General features: G+C 40.3%; 1 protein-coding gene across 1 annotated transcript in view; it reads right to left on the bottom strand.

Moving 5' to 3' along the window:
* tgfbr3 (transforming growth factor, beta receptor III) overlaps positions 1-20,467 on the bottom strand; it is an 89,714-nt gene extending 69,247 nt beyond the window's left edge. Inside the window, exons 1-2 of the mRNA XM_059341102.1 lie at positions 20,275-20,467; positions 15,269-15,427 (exon numbers count right to left, since the gene is read on the bottom strand). Of these exons, the coding sequence (XP_059197085.1) occupies positions 15,269-15,329 (61 nt within the window). The 5' untranslated portion in view covers positions 15,330-15,427; positions 20,275-20,467. The remainder of the gene's footprint in view (positions 1-15,268; positions 15,428-20,274) is intronic.
* Between the last annotated feature and the right edge of the window lie 352 nt (positions 20,468-20,819).

The following is a 20,819-nucleotide window of genomic DNA, read 5'->3' as shown; positions in this document are numbered from 1 at the left end:
CTGTGTTTAATTGAGGATGCAGTTTCATTGTCTTGAAACTTCTTGAGTTTTGCAATATGCACATACTTTTTCGTGCTGGTCCATCTGTGCACAGTTCATCACCAGGGTTCCCTGAAGTGTAACTCATTCTACACAAAAAGTAAGTAAGTAAAAGTAAAGACTTGTGACTGACACGCACTTTAATCTACCTCTTTTTACTTCTAACCACCAACAGTTCAATGTATATTTTTTCAATCATGTCTTTTGGGGGGATTAGCACTGAATTTACACAAACTGATTCAAAGAGCAACACTGGATATGCTATTTCTGTATAAGATATTCATTATAGTCTTTTATTGTTTTACATTGCTTAAAATGCATTTAGGCTTAACTGGGATGGTGTTAGAGGTAAGGCAGGAAGTGAACATGATGTCACTAGACACTTTTCACATTCTTTGGCAGGCTCCTTAGACTCTAACCTTTTTATGATTTATTATCTCTTTCATTTATGTTTTATTCTCGACTATTATAACATGGAAAAAAAGGTGATCGAAAGTTCTGCTTTCATTGTCACACTTTTGACTAGACAGGCTTTTCAAAGTGCAACTACATCACTTTCTAAGGGAAGAAAGCAATCACTATGTAAAATGACAATATGCAGATAACTGAACCAGTTGTTTTTAACAACTGCAAAAACATAAGTGAAACTGGATGGGACAGGAATTACAAGAGCTTTTTTGGAAAGTTGGGGGACCCAGAGCTGAAAAGAAATACTACTGTGTAAAATGTAATTTTCTATGTTTGAACTTCCACTGATTATATGCATAAGTGCATTATGAAGTAAATACTTGACGCTCATGTTATATGATCACACATTTTAAATTAGTCATGTAGATGGATGGAATGGAAATTATTCCAATGAGAAGATGGCCAAAAAATGTAAAACTGAAGAATGCATGTCCTGTTGTCAGTATCAGGGTTGCAACAGGACATAAGGGCTGCAACTGTTTCATTTGAGCTATAAAATGTCATAAAATACATAAAAATGCCTAGTACAAGTATTCAAATGTCTCATTTTCCCCTACCAATAGTCCAAAACAACTTAAATATTTAGTACACTATCCTATAGACAAAGATATTGCTTTAAAAGTAAAGTTCTGTCTGAGCACCAAGTTTAATTCAGGACATAAAACTGGAACATGGACCATGTACAAATTGAAATATTACCAAAGTACACAGGATTTTCCCTGCTAGGTGCATTTGTCAATAAAGTCCTCTCCTTTCTGACTTGTGATGAACGCCTGTTTCCAGAGAATGCACTCTGTTTCCTTCCACACTGCGGCACTCGGCCAAGATTTGGGTACAGGAAGTGATGTCAGTCTGTGTGCCAGTTAGGGACAAATCTGATATTCCCACAAAGCCATTTCCGAAGATAAACAAACAGAACCTCTCCCCTGTGTGTGTATACACATCCTCACGGCTAGTTCCCAGTATCCCATGTAGCCTGTAGGCCTGTAGCATGTAGGCTAACTGTGCATTTAAAAAAAATCATCCAATAATGTAAAGAAATAATAATAAGGCCAATTTAATTACAATAAATACAAAGTCGAACAATGGGGCCTCTTTGTTTCTTTATCTCTCATCCCTACCTAAGATATCCCAGTTCCCATATGAAATACAGGATTAAATGAATCCTCTGGTCTCCTTTCTTTTTGACTGCAGGGCATGATTCCCATGGACCACGAACTATGCAAACCAGTTTAGGGAACGTAATATTCTGCCCGCTCTTGTTTTCCTAAGGGGCTTTGGACTAAAGAATCACTAGCTCTGCAGTGTTGACATTAGCGCAGCCCACTCACCCCTGAACCTTGAGCCACTACTACAGGAAGTGAGTAAAGCCTTTCATAAGGGTAGTGTAGGTTCATTTCATTCGCCTGCCTATGAAAAGGATTTATCTCCGGACTGTTAAATTCAGGCATAAGAGGAGGAAGCTGGAAGGGGATGAAGGGAGGAGGGTATAAGTGAGCCCGTACTCCATTAGGGAAGTCGTAAAGTCAACCTTCAAAGTGTGAAATCTGAAGTAAGATATCCTGAAAACTTGTCTGGAACTCAATATCACCCAAACACTTTTTATTGCTCATTGACTATAATCTTGTCAGCTGGCATATCATTGAAAAAACAGCTAGAAGTTTCAATGGATTATATTTTATCTGTGTGAGAGATGTGGAACAAACACAAGTAAAGGTATGCAGGCAGAGCTTTTTCAGATTGTAAGTATGTTAACAGGTGTTCAGACAATAAACCGCATCCCTGTGGATATAAAAACGTCAGCAATAGTGAAGGCACTAAATACAAAGGAAACCAGTGCTGTTAACAATACATCTCTCTCATTTGCAATAACGTAGGTTTGGTAGGAGGCACAATAAAGGAAAAGCATGAATGTACTTTACTGCATCGATATACATGTATACCAATTTAGTAAATAATTCATTACTTATCATACTTTCCATAATGGAGGTAGGTACCAAATACAAGACTAGTCCAGTCCAGTCCAGATGGATTTTGAAAAGTCTGGACAGCAAAAACACACAAGAAATGAAAATTTTGCAAATCAGATCCAAACCAAATTTGGAGGTGGTTTGAAATACAATTCCATGTGCTCTAGCCGCTCACATCAAATTTCAAACTGTCTTTTGCGTCGCCCCCGAAACACAACACACAATGACAGCATCAGATCCAGAGTAACTGTAGTGCTGAAGAGAATCCATGCTGCTACTTGCAGAGCACCAATGAGGACAAAAGTCTGAGGATCGACAGTAAAATACATTTTATGCATTTCAACTTGGCACCGTGCGATTGTTTGGAGGGTGAAATGATGGACCTACATTACTCATTTCTAGAGCAACCCATGCAGGTAGGTTGGTGATGTCCGGACACACAAAACTGATTTAATTACTTGCAGTCTGTCTTAAAGATCTGATGTCATAAACAAATCGGATTTGCCTGCAGTCTGAACGAAACCTACGAGTCTTATAGAGTCATATTAGCAGCTCCAGAGAGCTGCTAATATGACTGCATAAGGAACAGACGACCAATCCCCACTTTCTCCCACTGTAGAAAAGTGAAGCCAAAATATTCTGGATACAGCGGCTGCCATCTTGAGCTTTTGACGTAATTTGGGGCCAGAGTCTGGGCAGTAATGATTGACTGGTGGAGCCATGGTAGAGAGTTTCTGCCCAACACTTGCCTGACCCATCGCAACTCAATTACATCTGTCATTCATGAAGTTACACTCATGTTTTCAACATGTTTTTAACATCGTGTGATAGGAAGTTCCAGAAATGACAGAAGCCATCTTTGGGAAAAATGTACCTGACTTATAGTTTGAGTTTTATGTTTAGCTCATGTCCCATCCAGTTACATGGAGGGGGTGGGATTATTGACCTGTTCTGCAGCCAGCCACCAGGGGGCAATTAAGATGTTTTGGCTTCACTTTTGGGGAGCTGTCAGGTCGTCATTCTTATATTAACAATATTATTTATATACAGTATATTACCACATCTTAATTTAGTGTGTTAGCATTACAGCACTTGCTTAGAAGCACTGAACACAAAGTAATACTGGTGGGTCTTCATGCAATTTGTTTTGCTGCAGTTTTGGCTAGTATTGGGAACATTTTGATAAAAACTAAAAAGTTAAAGGTTCACCAAAGTTATCCCATTTTATCCTGAGGTGGGCATTCCTTTCTCTATTAGATTTGCAAGATACTGCCCCAACAACCTTAGCCAAGAAGGTAGGACAGCTGCTTTGTTTCAATGAGCCCTGTTTTTCACATTCATGGCAGGAGTTACATTTGTAACTGATCGAAAACAATGTCAAAAAGCTCTGTTTAATAGAGATAGAGTCGTTGATATATTATGAGCAACGAAAGGTAGGCCGAACATTTTTCTGTTACTGACAGTGAGCCTGGTTATTATTCATCAGCCCTGACAGATGCAGTGGGCACCTGTTGGTAAACCATCACCATTAGTTGGAAAAAATACTTACATACCAATTACAAGGGGCATGTGTAGCCATGGGCAAGCAGAGGAGATGGAAGTGGGAACATTTCTCTCTACCTCTAAATGCAGACATAAATCAGAGGGCTTTGAAGAGATGGATGACAAGGCTGATTCCCAGAGGAACACAGGAGCCACTGTGTAAAGTGAGACAGCCGAGCATGTGTGCATATGACTAAAGACTTTACAGGCTGTTGTACCACTGTATGTCTTTACTGATGGGTGTTGACATGTGCTGTCTGAACCGATATTATCAAAGAACAAAAAAGTTGTCAGCACGGTCACGAAACAAGAACTGGCTGTTCGTGAAGCTCAAAATAAGTAAATGGTTAAGACTAACCATTTGGACAAACTAAGCCAGAACAGTTTAGAGTATAAACATAAAACTATAGATGTGGTCAACTAAATAACAATGGAAAATATCAAACATTTTTCTACATAATTCCTTTTGAGGGAATACTTAGATATAAAGTAGTTAATGTTTTACCCTGAGCAGATCCAAAACAAGTGAAGACTTGGTTGGTAATTACAGAAAGAGTGAAAAATGTAACAACAGTGTAGTGGCACAATTATTTGATAGCTTTACCAGAACATGACCTTAGCCACCATAAGTGGACTGCATCAGCCATCAGCTCACACTGCACATTGCAGTACTTAGCACTACTAAAAGTACCCAAGCAGAAGTGCCTTTCCTGGTTAAACAAGGCAATGGAGAGAAATGTGTATCCTGCTGTTCCAAGGGCATCTCACTCATCAATCACAGATGCCTGCAAAAGCCATGTTCCCTGACAGCAGCTTGGTGGGGGTTTGGGAGGAGCGACTTCATCTGCATTCACAGAGATTCAACCACAGTAGGGGATGCAGGGAGCTGTGCCCCAGAGGTCACTTATGTTGTCCAACTTGATATTAGCCTCATTTCATTTGTGTTGGATCATCTGCCTTGTCAGAAATCCTCACTGTACTGTATTTAATATCATCCACTAGCAGCGATAGAAAGTCAATATGTTAGACAGGCCGGGGGTAAAAGGTTAGTTGAAAGCCTGAAGGACGTTTGTTTAAGTCCGGAAATTCCAAAAGCCACAGAATGTAAAGATGTTTGAAAACATGTTGAAGGGCCTACACAATGCGGTAAATCATAATGTGCAATTACACTTGCACATTTCATACATGTCATGTCTGAACCGGACTATCTAGATCAGAAGGAAAAAGACTACATTAATATGTAGACTAATATTCCACTATTGTGAATATGACAATGTTTCATACAGGTCATGTAAACAGAATATTCCATTCGGATATTCCAAATTAGGCTTTACGCCGAATGTAGCATTTCTGATTGACATGTGGGAAATTCCGATATTCCAGTTTTAGAAGAATTTTTTGGACATGCACACAACCAACAAGTCCTCCAACATAAACACCAGAAGAGGTCAGTACCACAAATTACGACACGTAGGCACGTACCGCGGCTCGCGTTTCAGGGCCAATATTAAGGTTTCGCGGCTTGTGGTACAACTGCGCATTCTAAAATTAGCACACACGTACGGTCCACGGTTGTAAATAAAAAGACTGCAGTTTGTGTGGATTTATGTTGTGAAACTAGGTTCAGGCCAAAAAACTTCTGGTTTGGCATTATGAAAGACAGTTTAAACTAAATGTAGGTAAAGAGCAGACGGAGAAATACGACCTATAGTGATGTTTTGACAAGAGGACAGGCTAATACAACAGATTCAGGATAACTAGCCAACAGTTTGCAACGCTGGTGTAGCGATGCAAGCAACCCCAAAAAAGCAGGAAGGATAAAAACCTACTTTTGAACATTATGACATTATGCATATCAACAGGACTTTGCACAAATATCGCAATGCCGAACTTTTTAAGAGTTTGGCTAAAAGAATGAAAGACTGACACACTAAATCATCCCCACTGCGGGATAAATAAAGTCATATCTTATCTTATTTAGGGCTGCCCCCTCTCAGTCGAATTTCTTTAGTCCTTAAGTCATTTTTTATGCCTATACATGCTCAATTACTTATTTCAAAGAAATGTAGAAGCACTTCTCTGGTAAATTTGAGATATAAAGTGGTGCTTTTATGTAATTATTTGTGGAGAAACTCAGTTTGATGTTAATGAAATATAAATTAAATGAATAAAATCATAGAATGTTAGTATACTATGAATTTGTTCAGTCAAGAACAGCCCTACTTCCCATATAGAAACCAAATTGACACACCCTGCACAGGAAAAAAACAACAGATAAGCCTGGGCTCACTTATTTTTTAGGGGCATGTGGAAAAACTTTTACTAAATCAATAACACCGAGCACATTGATGCATTGATGTGGTGTTTTTTTTTTTTTTTAACATCAATCAAATAGCAGACCAAAAAAGATGTCCTTCCTGTGGTCCTGTGATATTTTACATAAACATCATCACTCAGATGTGATAATAGAGGCCTTTGAGTAGCAGCAGGTTGCCATCAACAGAAAGCAAAGAATGAAACAATGCTGGGCCTTTGTACCAGTGTGTGAGCCCTGTGTGAAGGAGGCCAGGGAGGTGAGAAAGGGCAAGGCGGACAGCGTTTTCACACAAGCTGGAGGGGAATACATTCCTCCGGGGTTCTTCATCTTCAGGAAAGGGAGGGCAAAAAAGAAGAAGAATGACTTGTCAAATGCCATGCTGCCTCGTGTTTTAACACGTACAAAGGACGCTGGGAAGGCCTCTTTACTGGACAGTTAACAAACGGAAAGTGTGATGAATAATAGGTTTGTTTGAATAGTCGCAAGACAATAAATATGCCATGAAAAGAAGTACAGTAAAAAAATACAAAGATAGCAGATGATGTAACACAGAGATATGCTACTAAAATGTCACTTTTATAAGTGTTTTTGTTTGGTTCTGTTTTTAATTTGCCTATTGCAGTGCTTTGTAAAAGGCATACCACTGTAGCTAATGGTTACTTTATTCCTACAACAAACTAGACCACAACTCCTGTCTCTATTAGATATTTGAAATCAAATTTTGAAAAACAAGTGGAAAAAGAAAGCATTTCCAAGTGCGTGTGTGTTCGTGACCTAACCCAAATATCTGTTATTTAGGGCAAAGTAAAGGCCCTGCTGTCATTTTTTGGACAGACACTCCTGTTTTCCAAAGGGCCATTCCAAAATTGGGACATGGTCTTTCAGCAGGACTCATCTGGTGGAAAAGGAGTGGGGAAGGTGAGGCCCCAGGAGGGGGCTGGTCTGATGAAAGACACCACCTGGAAGCCTTCAGCTAAAATCCCATATTTGGACTTTTTTGCAGATAAAGAGTAATGCACAAAGAAATTGGCACATTTGCAACATGATTAGGCAACTAAAGTTCCGATAAACTCACTTAGGTGAAAAATAATCTGAACCTAGACTGATATGACGCGATTACCCTTTTTTTTTTTCCCTCGGAATAGAGGGAGTCGAGTTTTGCACAATAACTGTCTCTTTCTTCAATGAAGTCACGCATAACTCACTTACTCTAGCTCTCCCCAGCTCCAGTGGCCTTTTTTTTTTTTTATCGGGACGTGAAACACAATGGAAAACGCACGATCACCCCAGCTGTCTCCCATTACTGGCTTTGACCGAAATTATTTACACGCCTGCTTACTGGAACTATGGAGAGAGAGAGAGAGAGAGAGAGAGAGAGAGACAGACAGAGAGAGAGACAGATAGAGGGGAAAGGGGGTGGGACTCAGTTTACTCCTGTAGATTTGCGTAAGCCACCTCTTTATGGGAAGCTGACCAGATATGATGGAGCTGGAAGGAGATATGAGTCTATTTGTAAAGCGCTGTCTGCTGATGCTCATGCAGGCACTCTTTCTTGCGAGTGTGTCTACTTGAGAGAGTCGCAGACGGAGTGAGTTAATCAAAGTAAATATCCCACAATCTAATTTATACACTGCTGTTCATTAAAGCGGGTAATATTAGGGTGTGCTTTATTCAATAAGCAAAATATATAAACAGTGCCAGCATGGCTGTCTCCTCCTTGACAGCCCTGTTAAGATAAAGGCCCTCCATGGGGGAGAGCAGACCTGTAATTAGACACAAACGGGACTCCCGTTGCTATGTAAACATCCCAACCACTCTGCCTAGCAGCACACTGCCTCTGTGCTCCTAGCATGAATCACAGGGCAACATCTGGTTTAGCATGCTGGAAGGGACTTTGTCGGTTTGGCACGCTGTACGTGTGTGGAGTGTGTCGATTTGGACCAGACGGCCCACGCCTGCGCCCGCCTCTCTCCTCCCCCTGGCTACCCCACCTCTCAGATTACAGCGGTTGCACAATGCATTTTGGCAGTCCCCCTCTTTCTGGCCCTATAAAAGCGTTGTGGATATAAAGACGAAACCTTTTGCTCAACTGTAGGGGGAAAAAACATTAAAACCACTTCTGGCACCACAGTGGCTGTTGTCTGCCAAGAGTATACAAAAATGCAGACAGAGAGAAAGTTGTTTACGTTACTGTAAAAAACATATGCGCTCTGAATTTGAGCACAATTCTATTCCCTTTCCAGTTATTGTTTTGTTTAACAATCCCGTTGTAAGACTATGTGGTTCCATAATGAATAGCTGAAGACAGATCAGCACTAATAGCACCATCATTCATCAATCCGCCCCATAAGTAAAATCAGGAAAGGCTATATAGGAGGAGGAGAAAGTACTTCTGCAATCAGTGAGGCTGCTGTGTTTGTCAGTGAGTCACCAGCCCGGCGTTGTGCCTCCAGTATAACCAGCATCCTGCCGGCGCTGTTTCTGGCAAGTGCCTCAAATTAATACCTGGCACAGCTCCTGCAAGACTCTATTTCACTGCGAAACCCAAACTCAGCCCAAATGTCCACAATATATCCTTCAAAAAATAACCGTTCTGGCAAGCTGAAGAGAGGCAACCGCAAACTGGTAGTAAGGATATGGAAGAAAAAGTTATAAACAGCAAAAAAAAAAATAGATTGAAGCAGCAGAACAGAGCCTTGAAATATGGACGTCAAGGTGCTTTCAGTCTGACTTTTAAGAGTTATGGGAGGCCCAGATCCTGGATAGCATTACGCTGAGAGAAGACTCATTGCAGACTAATCTAAACATTACGTAAGAACTCTCCTGACAAGTTTAGAGGGCAGATGTGACTGTTTACACAGATGCTGCGAGATGATAGAATTAGACAAAAAGAGAGAGAGAGAGAGAGCGAGAGAGGTAAAAGATAGGCTGATGTGTAGGTGTTAAAAAAGATGACAAAATTGATAAGCTAACTACTGAAAGATAAGACAAGATAAGTTGATTTGGCCAAATAGAGGTGGAAGAATGTCTTTTAATACCTGTTACTGTTACTCCAAGAGGATCTGAAGATTTGTGTGTAAATCACTAAGTACACTGGCTGGCAGGGCACTTTGGGGGAAAGGGCATTTGGTTGTCTAACTGTAAATATCTGTCCCTTGTGACACAGTAAAACAATGTGTTGTGCCGCATGAGGAAGAATTTAGAGGAAAACTTCATACGTGACTTCATTGTGTTGGAGATCCTGGCATTGTGGGAGAAATGATGTTTGCTCTACCCACAGCACATACTGACTACACTGCTATTGTTTTGAGTAAAAGTCAGCTCTCTAGTGTGCGGTTCAATCCTCCAGAGAATAGAGAACAACTTCTGAAATAATAACCTATGGCGGCAGACAGAAAGCATGAAAAATGCACAAAAACGTTTTTGGAGAGCTGGTTATGTAGCGTGCCTCCTACTGGGTAATTATTTCTGTGCAACCACGGAAAAACAATACGGGATGTTGAAGATTAAAACTGGAGTGAGTTCAAGTCCAAAGCCATATACTGTGAAACCAGTCCGTAAACAGGACATTTCACAACCTGAAAAAAATGAAAAAGAGGAATGTACACAAGATTCTCACCGTGGTTCCTGCCAGATTGTTGCCATCTTCGCAGATTCTTCATCAGAGTGTTGGGCTGAGTGTTGGGCTTTGGTCAGTGAATTGAATATTTTGGTCAAAATTAAATGAACCGCTGCTGAGTTTTGAAGCCTATGTGGGTGACAGTAAAAACTCCTCTAATTCTTTTGGGCAACAATAATGATAATTGAAATTGTACATTCTTAATAAGTCTTTCCCATGTCATACTTTTGTTGATAAACAAGGGTGGAGTTACTGCAAAAACTGTCTGAAATCTGATCAGCAAGATGTCGGCCTATATCATTGGCAGTTTGACTGATACAATGAATTTCCCTGGAATGTTGCATTATTAAACATACCAAACAGGTTATTGTACTGAAGCCATAATCTACATATTTATATATTTGTGTTGACTTTAACCAGTTCGTGTTCAAGGTCCTTTTTTTTGAGAATTGGTGGTTGTGGGCAGTGGATGTTTAGGGAGAGATAGCAGGTCAACAATAAATGCCACAAATTGGGCTCATTGAATCCACAAGAGTCTCAGCTTTCCAGTGATAGCCAGTTTATGTAATTCAAAGCCTGTTTAGGAACCTCAGTGTGCACAAATATTCAAATACAGTAGGTGGAAATGGCAAATTTGAACTAAATTTGAACTGATTTTTGCCTTAAACTGCCTGTTATCAGCATAATGAGGAGACTTGTGTTACCCAATGAGCCTATTTTCATTCAGATAGCATAACGTCAGAGGTCACATAAACGCTTTGAAAATCGCCAAAATAGCCTAACTTTGCAGGGTTATTTCGACAACTTCCTGACACGATATCCTGACATGCTAGGGTCTATAGATTACTTAGATCTTGTAGTTTTATATAATATCAGCATCTCCACTATATTCGATGTCCCGGCGGGCCATCTGAACACTAAGTAAGCCACGCTAGCAGCAGGACTTTATTGCAATGTTTGTTGGTTAGTCAGCCAACTATTGACAGAATCATCATGAGAGTTAATACAGAAATTAATGGTCCTCAGAGGATGCATTGCCTTGATATTTCAGCTAGTGCCACCAGGAGGTTGGCATTTTTGGTTCAGGATGAAATATCTTAAAGTTTAGTAAATTCATGGTCCCCAAATGACATTACAAGGCTTAGTATGAACTGCTGTGTGGAATTAGGACACAAATTTTGCATGCCAACATTACGTCAGTATGGTGATATTTGCCTTTAGCTCAAAGCACCTAAGAAAAAACATTCAGACCAACTGATTCAGTGACTATAAAAGGGAGCTGAATCATTATTTTTTTTACAATACTAATCAACAAAGGAATAACACAATTTCAAAAAGATTTTTTTATCAGGATTATTATTAGATTAGATTATTTTATATATCATTATTCTGAGGGAGTCAGTCATTGCCTCCTGCAGCCAGAAACAAGTACAAAAACAAGAAGAGCTATCTAACGAATATAGAGGTGGGTGTAAGAAAGTAGTAGGGCATCACAGATATAAATCTTAAAAGGTCATAAACATTTCTAAAACTGAGAATATCAGTATTTCTCATCAATTAGATAGAGTTTATGGGGTGTGTTGTGGCAGTAAGTGGCATCATCCTGAGCCTTACACTGACTGATATGACACACTGATAACGCACACATTTCCTGTATTCATCTTTGTAGCAGTTTGCTTGCTTATTTCCTCTCTCTCTGTCTTTTGTTTGCCAGCTTAACGGCTATAAATTACAAGGTATTTGGCAGTATCTGAGCTTCATTCCAATCAATCTGACAGGTACACAGTAGATCTGCTGAGTGTTTGTGTTTTCAGATTGAACTTGTCAGCACTTTCTTAAATGTAAATCCCCCTTACTCACGACTCTGACAAGCACTGTCTAGAAAAGGCATGCTGGGAGAAACGGTGGAAAATCCCAGAGTATGGGCGAAGCTGTGGTTGACTGACAACATACACAGCACTGCAAGGCTTTGTGCAGAGTCAGTATCGATACCAGAGTCACATGGGTTGGCTCCTACCAGTGACAATTAATTTATTTGTATGGATGTAAACAAACAGTATTATACCGTGATTTGGGTGAATACTCAATTGTGATTGGCTCCAGGTTGTCCATTATTTCTTAATGATTAGATCTCTATTTCTCTGATTAGATCTACTACACAGATCTAATCAGTTCCACCTATGGCAATTCAAGAGCCCTCTTTTCACTCGTCCGCAACACCACTCAACCTCCGGACTCACTACCACCACAGATGTACTCTACCGCCTCCTGCAACACTATTCTATCCTCTTTCACTACTAAAATCCACAACATCCACCAACAACTTGCTCCCAGTGCCTCTCATAGTTCATCTCCGTTATTTCCATCTGTGCCCCCCTCCCACACTCTCTCAGCATTTACCCTCCCCCCACTCTCTGTAATTACTGATACCATCAAGAAATCAAAATCATCAACCTGCCGCTTAGACCCCCTTCCAACTACTCTTGTCAAAGCCACCATTCCCTCTCTGGCCCCCCTCATCACACACATAATCCACTCCTCTCTCACTACTGGAATTGTCCCATCACCCCTCAAAACAGCTGCTGTCACCCCAATACTAAAAAAACCTGGTGCAAATCCCAACGACCCCAACAACCTCCGTCCCATCTCCAATCTGCCATTTCTGTCAAAGATTCTGGAAAAAACTGTTGCCACTCAACTCCATTCCCACCTTTCCCGCAATGACATTTTTGAACAATTCCAGTCCGGCTTCCGACCTCTCCATAGCACTGAAACTGCACTACTCAAAATCACCAACGACCTCCTCCTCGCAGCTGATTCCGGTCTCCTCTCCATCCTCATCCTACTTGATCTGAGTGCGGCCTTCGACACCATCTCACACACCATCCTCCTTGACAGACTCCTCTCCATAGGCATCACGCACACCCCCCTCAACTGGTTCAAATCCTACCTCTCTGGCCGCACACACTTCATCCAACTCAAATCATTCACATCACAACCACTCCCAGTCACCACTGGGGTGCCCCAAGGCTCTGTCCTGGGACCCCTCTTATTCATCATCTACCTACTCCCCCTTGGTTACATTTTCCGGAAACATCACATCAACTTCCACTGCTATGCGGATGACACCCAGCTCCACATTTCCACTGAACCTGAGTCCACCTTCCCTCCCCCCCTCCTCACTGACTGCCTCCTCGAAATACAGTCCTGGTTTTCATCCAATTTCCTGAAACTGAATAGCAACAAAACAGAAATTCTACTCATTGGCACAAAAACCACCCTATCCAAATCTCCCAGTTTCACAATATCCATAGACAATTCCAACATCTCTCCATCCCCCAAGGTAAAGAGTCTGGGTGTCATCCTTGACAGCACACTCTCATACACCTCACACATCAGTCACATAACCCGCTCGGCCTACCTCCATCTCCGTAACATCAACCGCCTCCACCCCTCTCTTACACCCCACACAGCTGCCATCCTGGTTCACAGTCTCGTCACCTCCCGTCTTGACTACTGCAACTCTCTCCTGTTTGGACTTCCGCAAAAAACTCTTCACAAACTACAACTGGTACAGAACTCAGCAGCCCGCATCATCACAAGGACCCCATCCAGTCACCACATCACACCAGTCCTCCAGCAGCTCCACTGGCTCCCCATCACACACCGCATCCAGTACAAAACTCTACTGCTCACCTTCAAGGCCATTCACAACCTCGCCCCTCCATACCTCTCTGACCTCCTCCACATTGCCACACCCGCCCGCCCACTCAGATCTTCTTCCTCCACCCACCTCTCTGTCCCCCCTGCCCGTCTGGTTACCATGGGGAGCAGAGCTTTCAGTCGCTCTGCTCCCTTGCTCTGGAATTCCCTTCCCCCTTCCCTTCGCAACATCACATCTCTCAATCAATTCAAATCACAACTCAAGACCTACCTGTTCAGACTCGCTCACTCCATTTGATCCTCCACACAAACTCCCCTCCTTAATTGTAAATGTATTTGTAAATATTCTGATTTGTTTAGATTGTATGATATGTATGATGTTCTGATTGTTTTTTTGTTTTTTTCCATGTTGTAAGGCGACCTTGAGTGCCTTGAAAGGCGCCCTATTAAATAAAATGAATTATTATTATTATTATTATTAACAATGCACAGCTATAAATGCCAATATGATGCCTCTCTGAACTTATTGGTAAAAATACTTTGAAAAGTGTACTTTACATAAGTGATTGTCTCAAATCCCTATGCAACACTGACATTACATTGTTTGCAGTGGTTGAATGTAACTAAGTACATTTACTTAAGTACGGTACTTCAGTAAAATTTTAAGGTATTTGTACTTCACTTTGGTATTATGTAACTTTATACTTCTACTTCACCACATTTAAAGTAAATATTGTACTACATACACTACATTTAGTTGACAGCTTTTAGTTACTTTTGACCTGCAAATCAAGATAAATTTAAAGTGATAAGATGTTTTTTTTTAATTTAACCTCATAAGGTAATTGGTAGTTAAATGAGCCCTATCTTGAGAAAATTACAAGATACATAAATGCATCCATACAAATAATCTAATGATATATTTGGTGATATTTGGGTCCATTCTGCATCATGAGTACTTTTACTTTTGATACTTTAAATACATTTTGATGGTGATACTTTTGTACTTTTACTTCAGTAAGTTTTGAATGCAGGACTTTTACTTGTATTGGAGTAATTTCACAGTGTGGTATTAGTACTTTTATCTAAGTAAAAGATCTGAATACTTTTCCCACCACTGATTTTTTTGTTCATGAAAATCTCTGTATTGACTTCGGGACAATAACATGGCTGGATAGCTGGCTAGTTTGTTGTTTAACACACTGTTAAATTATAATTACTGTTTGTCAACCAATGCTACTGACTTTCAATCTTGCTCGTATAACCTTAGCATTTTAGCTAACAGCTGAGCTAAAGGGTTCTATGAGCTCAGTGGACTAGAAATATCTACGATTCTTCCTAATTACTGGACTTGTGAACAATCTTTTAATTGGGAATGATTATTACAGGCATTAGTTGAACCCTCTTGTTAAGTTACCAGGTAAACAGAGTTTAGACTTAAGATTCTGAAAATATAAATGAATGTACTTTGTGATTATTTTTTGGCAAGTGAACAAAGTATAAACAGGTTCACGCCCTTCGAGGTGGGCGTCGCCCAGGCAACGGAGAAGCCAGAACTTTCCGACACATCCATTCATTCCTGATAACGGACACAAGTGACCCATACTTGTGTGATGGATAACTCTTTTAGTTTCACATGTAGAAACTTACCTGCAGATGCCAGGCAGCATAGAGCCAGAAGTAACAAGGGAATGGGGAATCTTCTCGCCATCCTGTAGCTTCCAGTATGAGAAAAGTGGATGATCGGGCCTTTCTCAAAGGTGTCACTCTCTATGAAGCAGTCTGTAGGAAGTCAGCTTCAAGCCCCAGCTGCAAAGTGAACAAAAGTAGAGAAAGTCAAGCAGAAGAAGAGGGTCGTATTGAACGTGGACAAACAGCAGGGAACTGGGCTCTGCTTAATATACCCCGTGGGTGTGATGAGATGAGACAAGAGGAGCAGCAGTTAGGAGCCCAGGGGATTAATCCTGGCGGGTTAATTGGGGGTCATGCATGCTTCAAAGGACCATGCTGCACACACCTTCCCGCTGGCCACAGCCAGTCAGAGTGTGTGAGGAGTGCGTGGGACGGCTGACTGGCTTGTTGGGTGTAAAACACTTTGGAACATGCCACAGGTTATTAACACACTTTAATTGAGAGCGCCAGGAAACACTGAATGCTCCATTGGGGTCTTAAATAAGCAGTTTAGTACCATACGCTAATTAGCATGACCTCGCCTCAGGCTCTAACTTCAGTAAGATAACTTCAAACTACAATGATGCAGCAATAAGGCAATGTACTAATATACACTAATGATGCTAAACATTTTTTTAGTTCATCATGACATTGGACTTTATGAATCAAGTCAAACTGACAGTAAAATACAATTTCACTGTGAAAAAACAAATTGTAAATAACTGAAAGGGAATTTTTTTTTAAATAGAGCTTGATCAATATGGGATTTTTGAGATTGATACCAATACCGATTTTTTTAGGGGATTTATTTTATTTATTTACTTACTTTTTTTACATATTACAATCTGGCAGTCTGGAATTAAAATAGAGTCTTTCTATGTGGATTGTAATCCAATTTTGCACTGATATGACTATGAAGTCTGCCCAGAAGTCTGTGTTCTAAGTATTTTATTTAAGAATATTCAACATTATTCTAAAATATTGTGCATTATACATATAATTTATAACACTGAAAACCAAGTCTAGAAATGACCACTGAAAAGAAAAGTAACAAAATAAACATCAGTACTATATGTTCAGTATCAGTCACCTGCTAACCTTTTAAATAAAGAACAAATAAAAATAATATTATTAGCTATATCACACCAATTTTAAATCACGTCAAGCATCATTTTCTGCATTTTTGTTCTGTATAAAACATTTTCATATTGGCCCATATCGAAAACATAGATACTGATATGTAGATACCATATCAGGTTATCAACCAGCTGATTTTCAGAAGAGGAACTAGTGCTGCAGAATATATTGTTTTGGAACTAACACTGCAATGTGCGCATTTGCAATAGTGACATCATAGAATGTGGCATGTCAAGTAAGGCAAATTCACATTGACACAACTTTTTTCTCTGCTTGATACAAAAGGAAAACCTGTACGGTTCTCATCTTCCATGACTAATTCAGTGTTTCCCTTCCCACACTATTAGGAACATATACATTCTGACACATTTGTAAAGTTAAGGTCTATTACATCCCAAAAAAAGAGAGAGCTCTACAAAAAATCTAGCCCCATGTTTTTAGAGGTTGAATAAAGGTTCAAAGGGGAATATAGAAAGATTCAATTTGTACAAAATATACTCTCAACAATAATTTCAAACAGTATGTTTTGGCCTCTGACTAATTATATATTGGTACAAGGCATTTGCAGCCACAACCCAAACATTCTCTTTTAGAATGATGTGGTCCACTGAAAACGCTATGCAAACTATTTTTCTGATATCTGATTCTTATGACAACAAAACTACTGTAACTGTTACTGTAACTTGAGTCGAATGTCAAGCCCATGTGGTAAAGGTGCTGTGACAGGAATTGCACTCAGTTTAAAGAGAGCGCTGTATCTGTGAGAAGCGCAATACCACGTGGAAGAGACAGATGTGCGCCTATCTGACTCGTGGTGAACCATAGAGGGTGTAGAGGAAGTGAGGCATACAGTACTAGGTGCATCGCTCTGCAGTGCAAGCAGCCTGCACAGGACAAAAGGGGCTTTCACTGCTCTGCAGCTGCGGGAGCTGGGAAGTCATTTTGGAAGATCATGACAAATATTACACTTTCAGCTAGTCAAGGAGAGCCAGTGCCCTCTGTTTGATTTATGCCTCTCCTTGACCTTCATCTCCTCACTGACTAAACGAAGGTAAACTGTGTTGCAATACCTTCTGTGAGGCAAAAACCAAATCAAAGGAGAGCGGCTTGGAGAGTGAAAGAGAGCAGTATCTCACTCTGTTAGTCAAGGCTGTGTTTGAAGATTAAAAAATGTGAAAAGTGTTTAAACTTTAAAGTTAAATTCAGTGCAACAGAGCTTAGCTTTTTCTAACTTGTTTTGGGTTGAGTGTACGGGTTTTACTCCATGCCACGGTGCTGGATTTGTTGCAGCAACAACTTAAATCACCTCATGTGACTTCTGTTCAACCCTGACCGTCTAAGCCGAGGAACTATTTCACCCAAAGAAGATCTGGAAAGTACATCACAACACGCAGACCCCAGACTGAACGCACCGCACGTTACTGAAACCAAGCTACATACTTGTGGTCGTTTCAATGCTAAAGGGCTGGCTTATATCGGTGTCATCACGTATGCATACACCCCAGTAAAGTGTTGTTCAGGTCCAGAGGGCAGAAACTATGTTCCCGTAATCACAAAGCCCTTAGTGAAGAGAGCAGGCTCCAACACAATAGGCTGAGGTGCTATATGTGTTATTGCATCTGGTGTTACAGGAGTAGCATGTTAACACTTACTCATCTGACACCAGCTTGCATGGTAAGTCATCTAGACATTAGTGTGGTCATATGACCTGATGAATGTGTCTTAAAAGAGCCGTTCTCTCAGCCTCCCACTCATTCCATCACAAATGTGCCCACACACCACAGCCCTTATTCTAAAGACAGAGCTTGACACCGAGACCTAACACACTTCTGTGTATAGAAACACCAAGCGGTGTGTGACATCCTGGTCTGAGTTTAGACCGGGACCACTGCGCATGATGTGCACCATGGAAACCGATTCTTGACCAAAATATCTATGATCTGCTATAAAATAAGTACCAAGTCTGGTTTGCAGTACTCATAAAACTTCATGAATGTGACTTTTAGACATTAGTAATGATATACAATTACTTAAATTAGAGCTAAATTGATTAGTCAACTGACAGAAAAAGATTATGCAACTTTTTTTTTTTTTCGCAGAAATGCTGCTTGTTCTGGCTTCTCCACTGTGAGGATTTTCTGTTTTTGCATCATTACAAATTGAATGCATCTGTATAATGGTAGGGCTTATCTTTAACGTATCGACAGTATATGTATTTAACGGTGCTGGCAGTTCAGCTTGTAATGTGTTCATGTAAAAAATATTTGGAAGAGAGGAGAGGTAGTGGTATATTTACTCAATTGAATGCTTCCATCCACATGAATCAAATTAAGTAGACAAATAAAAGGTATCAAATGAAGTACACGTATAGTATCTTGGCATTAGTATCACTTTAATGGTACTATGAGTTCTTAGACAAAGCCCAGCCCTTACCCCTTGCGGTCTGCTGATGGGGCAAAATAAGCTATTTGAAAGCATCACGTTGGGCTTTATTCGTTGAGTTTTTCAATATTTCAGACAAAACAATCAACCAGTGCATTGAAAATCACCAGATCAATCAATAAATACTTAAAATATTAATTCTTATATATACTGATTACTTGCACTTATATATTAAACACAATTGATAGTGTTTCTACCCAAATATCCCTGAACTGGCTACTGAGATTTTATTTTTTTATCATTAAATATGCATCCTTAGTGCATCACATCACGTTGTTAACAAGTGTTGATTAGTAACATTCATCTACACGCTGCTGTTTCTCCAGGGTCCTAAACACTTAATCAACTTGGCTGAAATGCCATCTTTGTATGTCCGCAGGCAGTCTCATTGGTTAGTTTTTATCTAGCCTATAAATGTATTCTTGGGCTGCTTCCCTGCTTACCTGTGTGCATACATGTGTCAAAAAACTAAACATGGTCCTAGCTCGCAAATCATTGTCCAGATGCTGGTGCCAAGAGTGAGAACTGAGTTAGGTAAGATAGCTCCTTCGCCCTTTATCATGGGACAATCTGCAAAATGAATTGAAATTGTCTGAGTTGATCACAATCGGTGAATTTAAATCGATTCTAAAGGATAAAGAAATAATTTATCTTGGTCAGTGTGACTGCTTAATTTAAGTCTCTACTGAGGCTCCTTCAGTGTTGTTGTGAATGCTGTATTTGTATTTAACTGTTTATGTTAACTGTGTTTAAATGTTGTAACTTGTCACTTTAGTGCTGCTTTCTTGGCCAGGTCTCTCTTGAAAAAGAGATTTTTTTTTTTTATCTTAACGAGACTTTTACCTGGTTGAATAAAGGATAGGGACGTTCTATATAGAACTTGCTCCTCTGTCACTGACATTATAAGCACACAGTCATTCACCTCCACCTCAGCTGCAGTCACTTTTCACTGTCATGTTAATTTGTCCCGCTTCTTTCATGTAAAATATAAATGCACGACACGGTTCCCCTGTCAGTCACGTTTCATCCCAGAGGAGCGAGCGGACTGAGCGCATGCTGTTCTCTATCTGAGGGGGAAACCTCTGTAAGCGCTGGATAAACACTCTGTTTATCTCTGTGTTTTCCGCTTTCTAATAAAACATGATCAAAAAGAGTGGAAAAGTGGATATGAACATGTGAGCTAACAGCTTGTAGCTTCAAGACGGAAAGCAAGACGCTGCATGTCAACGCATTCAACAGACAGATGTTCAGCTGGATTTATGGGCGGTTAAGTAAACACAGATAGCTAGAAAATATATGTTTTTACAGTATTAACGTAGACTGTATACAATGACAGTCCTTTGATAAACCACACTGTTCTAAAAAAACAAGGTAACAATTCAAAGCGTGAGCTCCTCGGGACGTACCATGCAGAGTCTCCAGAAAATGCCCAAGTAAACTTGATAGAAGTTAAAGTCGCTCCGGTGGATGCGGATATTAAAGTCGTTATTTTCTCCGTTGGACAGTCACACCATTCCGTTGTTTTGGGGAGAAACGGCTTCCGACGAAACTGACGTGCTATTATGTGACCAAAGTGTAGCTAAACAGCCCCTCTCGCTCAAAGTTTTAAACACTTTACTACTATCTATCTGCCTTTTACTGAGGGGACTCATCTGGAGGCGGGGCGAAGAGGGAGGAGGCTGAGCTGAGCTGCTGCTGTAGAGCTGCCCAAAGCGGGGCGCACGGTCTGCTCCGGAGCCCCAAACAACACTGTCAGGAGGTCCTTCACTTATTCACTTCTTCTTCTTACTTAACTCTATGGAGTCTGGGGCTATTTTGTCCATTTTTGAATAAATTTCATCCTGCCTGTATACACCACTTAAAACATATTTAAATGCGATGTTGTTTTTTTTCTATATGACCTAATAATAATTTATTTTTTTATTCTGACTTACTGGATCAACATTTTGAA

This window comes from Centropristis striata, chromosome 9, assembly GCF_030273125.1.
Source record: "Centropristis striata isolate RG_2023a ecotype Rhode Island chromosome 9, C.striata_1.0, whole genome shotgun sequence".
Classification (NCBI taxonomy): Eukaryota; Metazoa; Chordata; class Actinopteri; order Perciformes; family Serranidae; genus Centropristis; species Centropristis striata.
The sequence above is the reverse complement of the archived record's forward strand: the minus strand, read 5'-3'. Positions and strand labels throughout refer to the sequence as shown.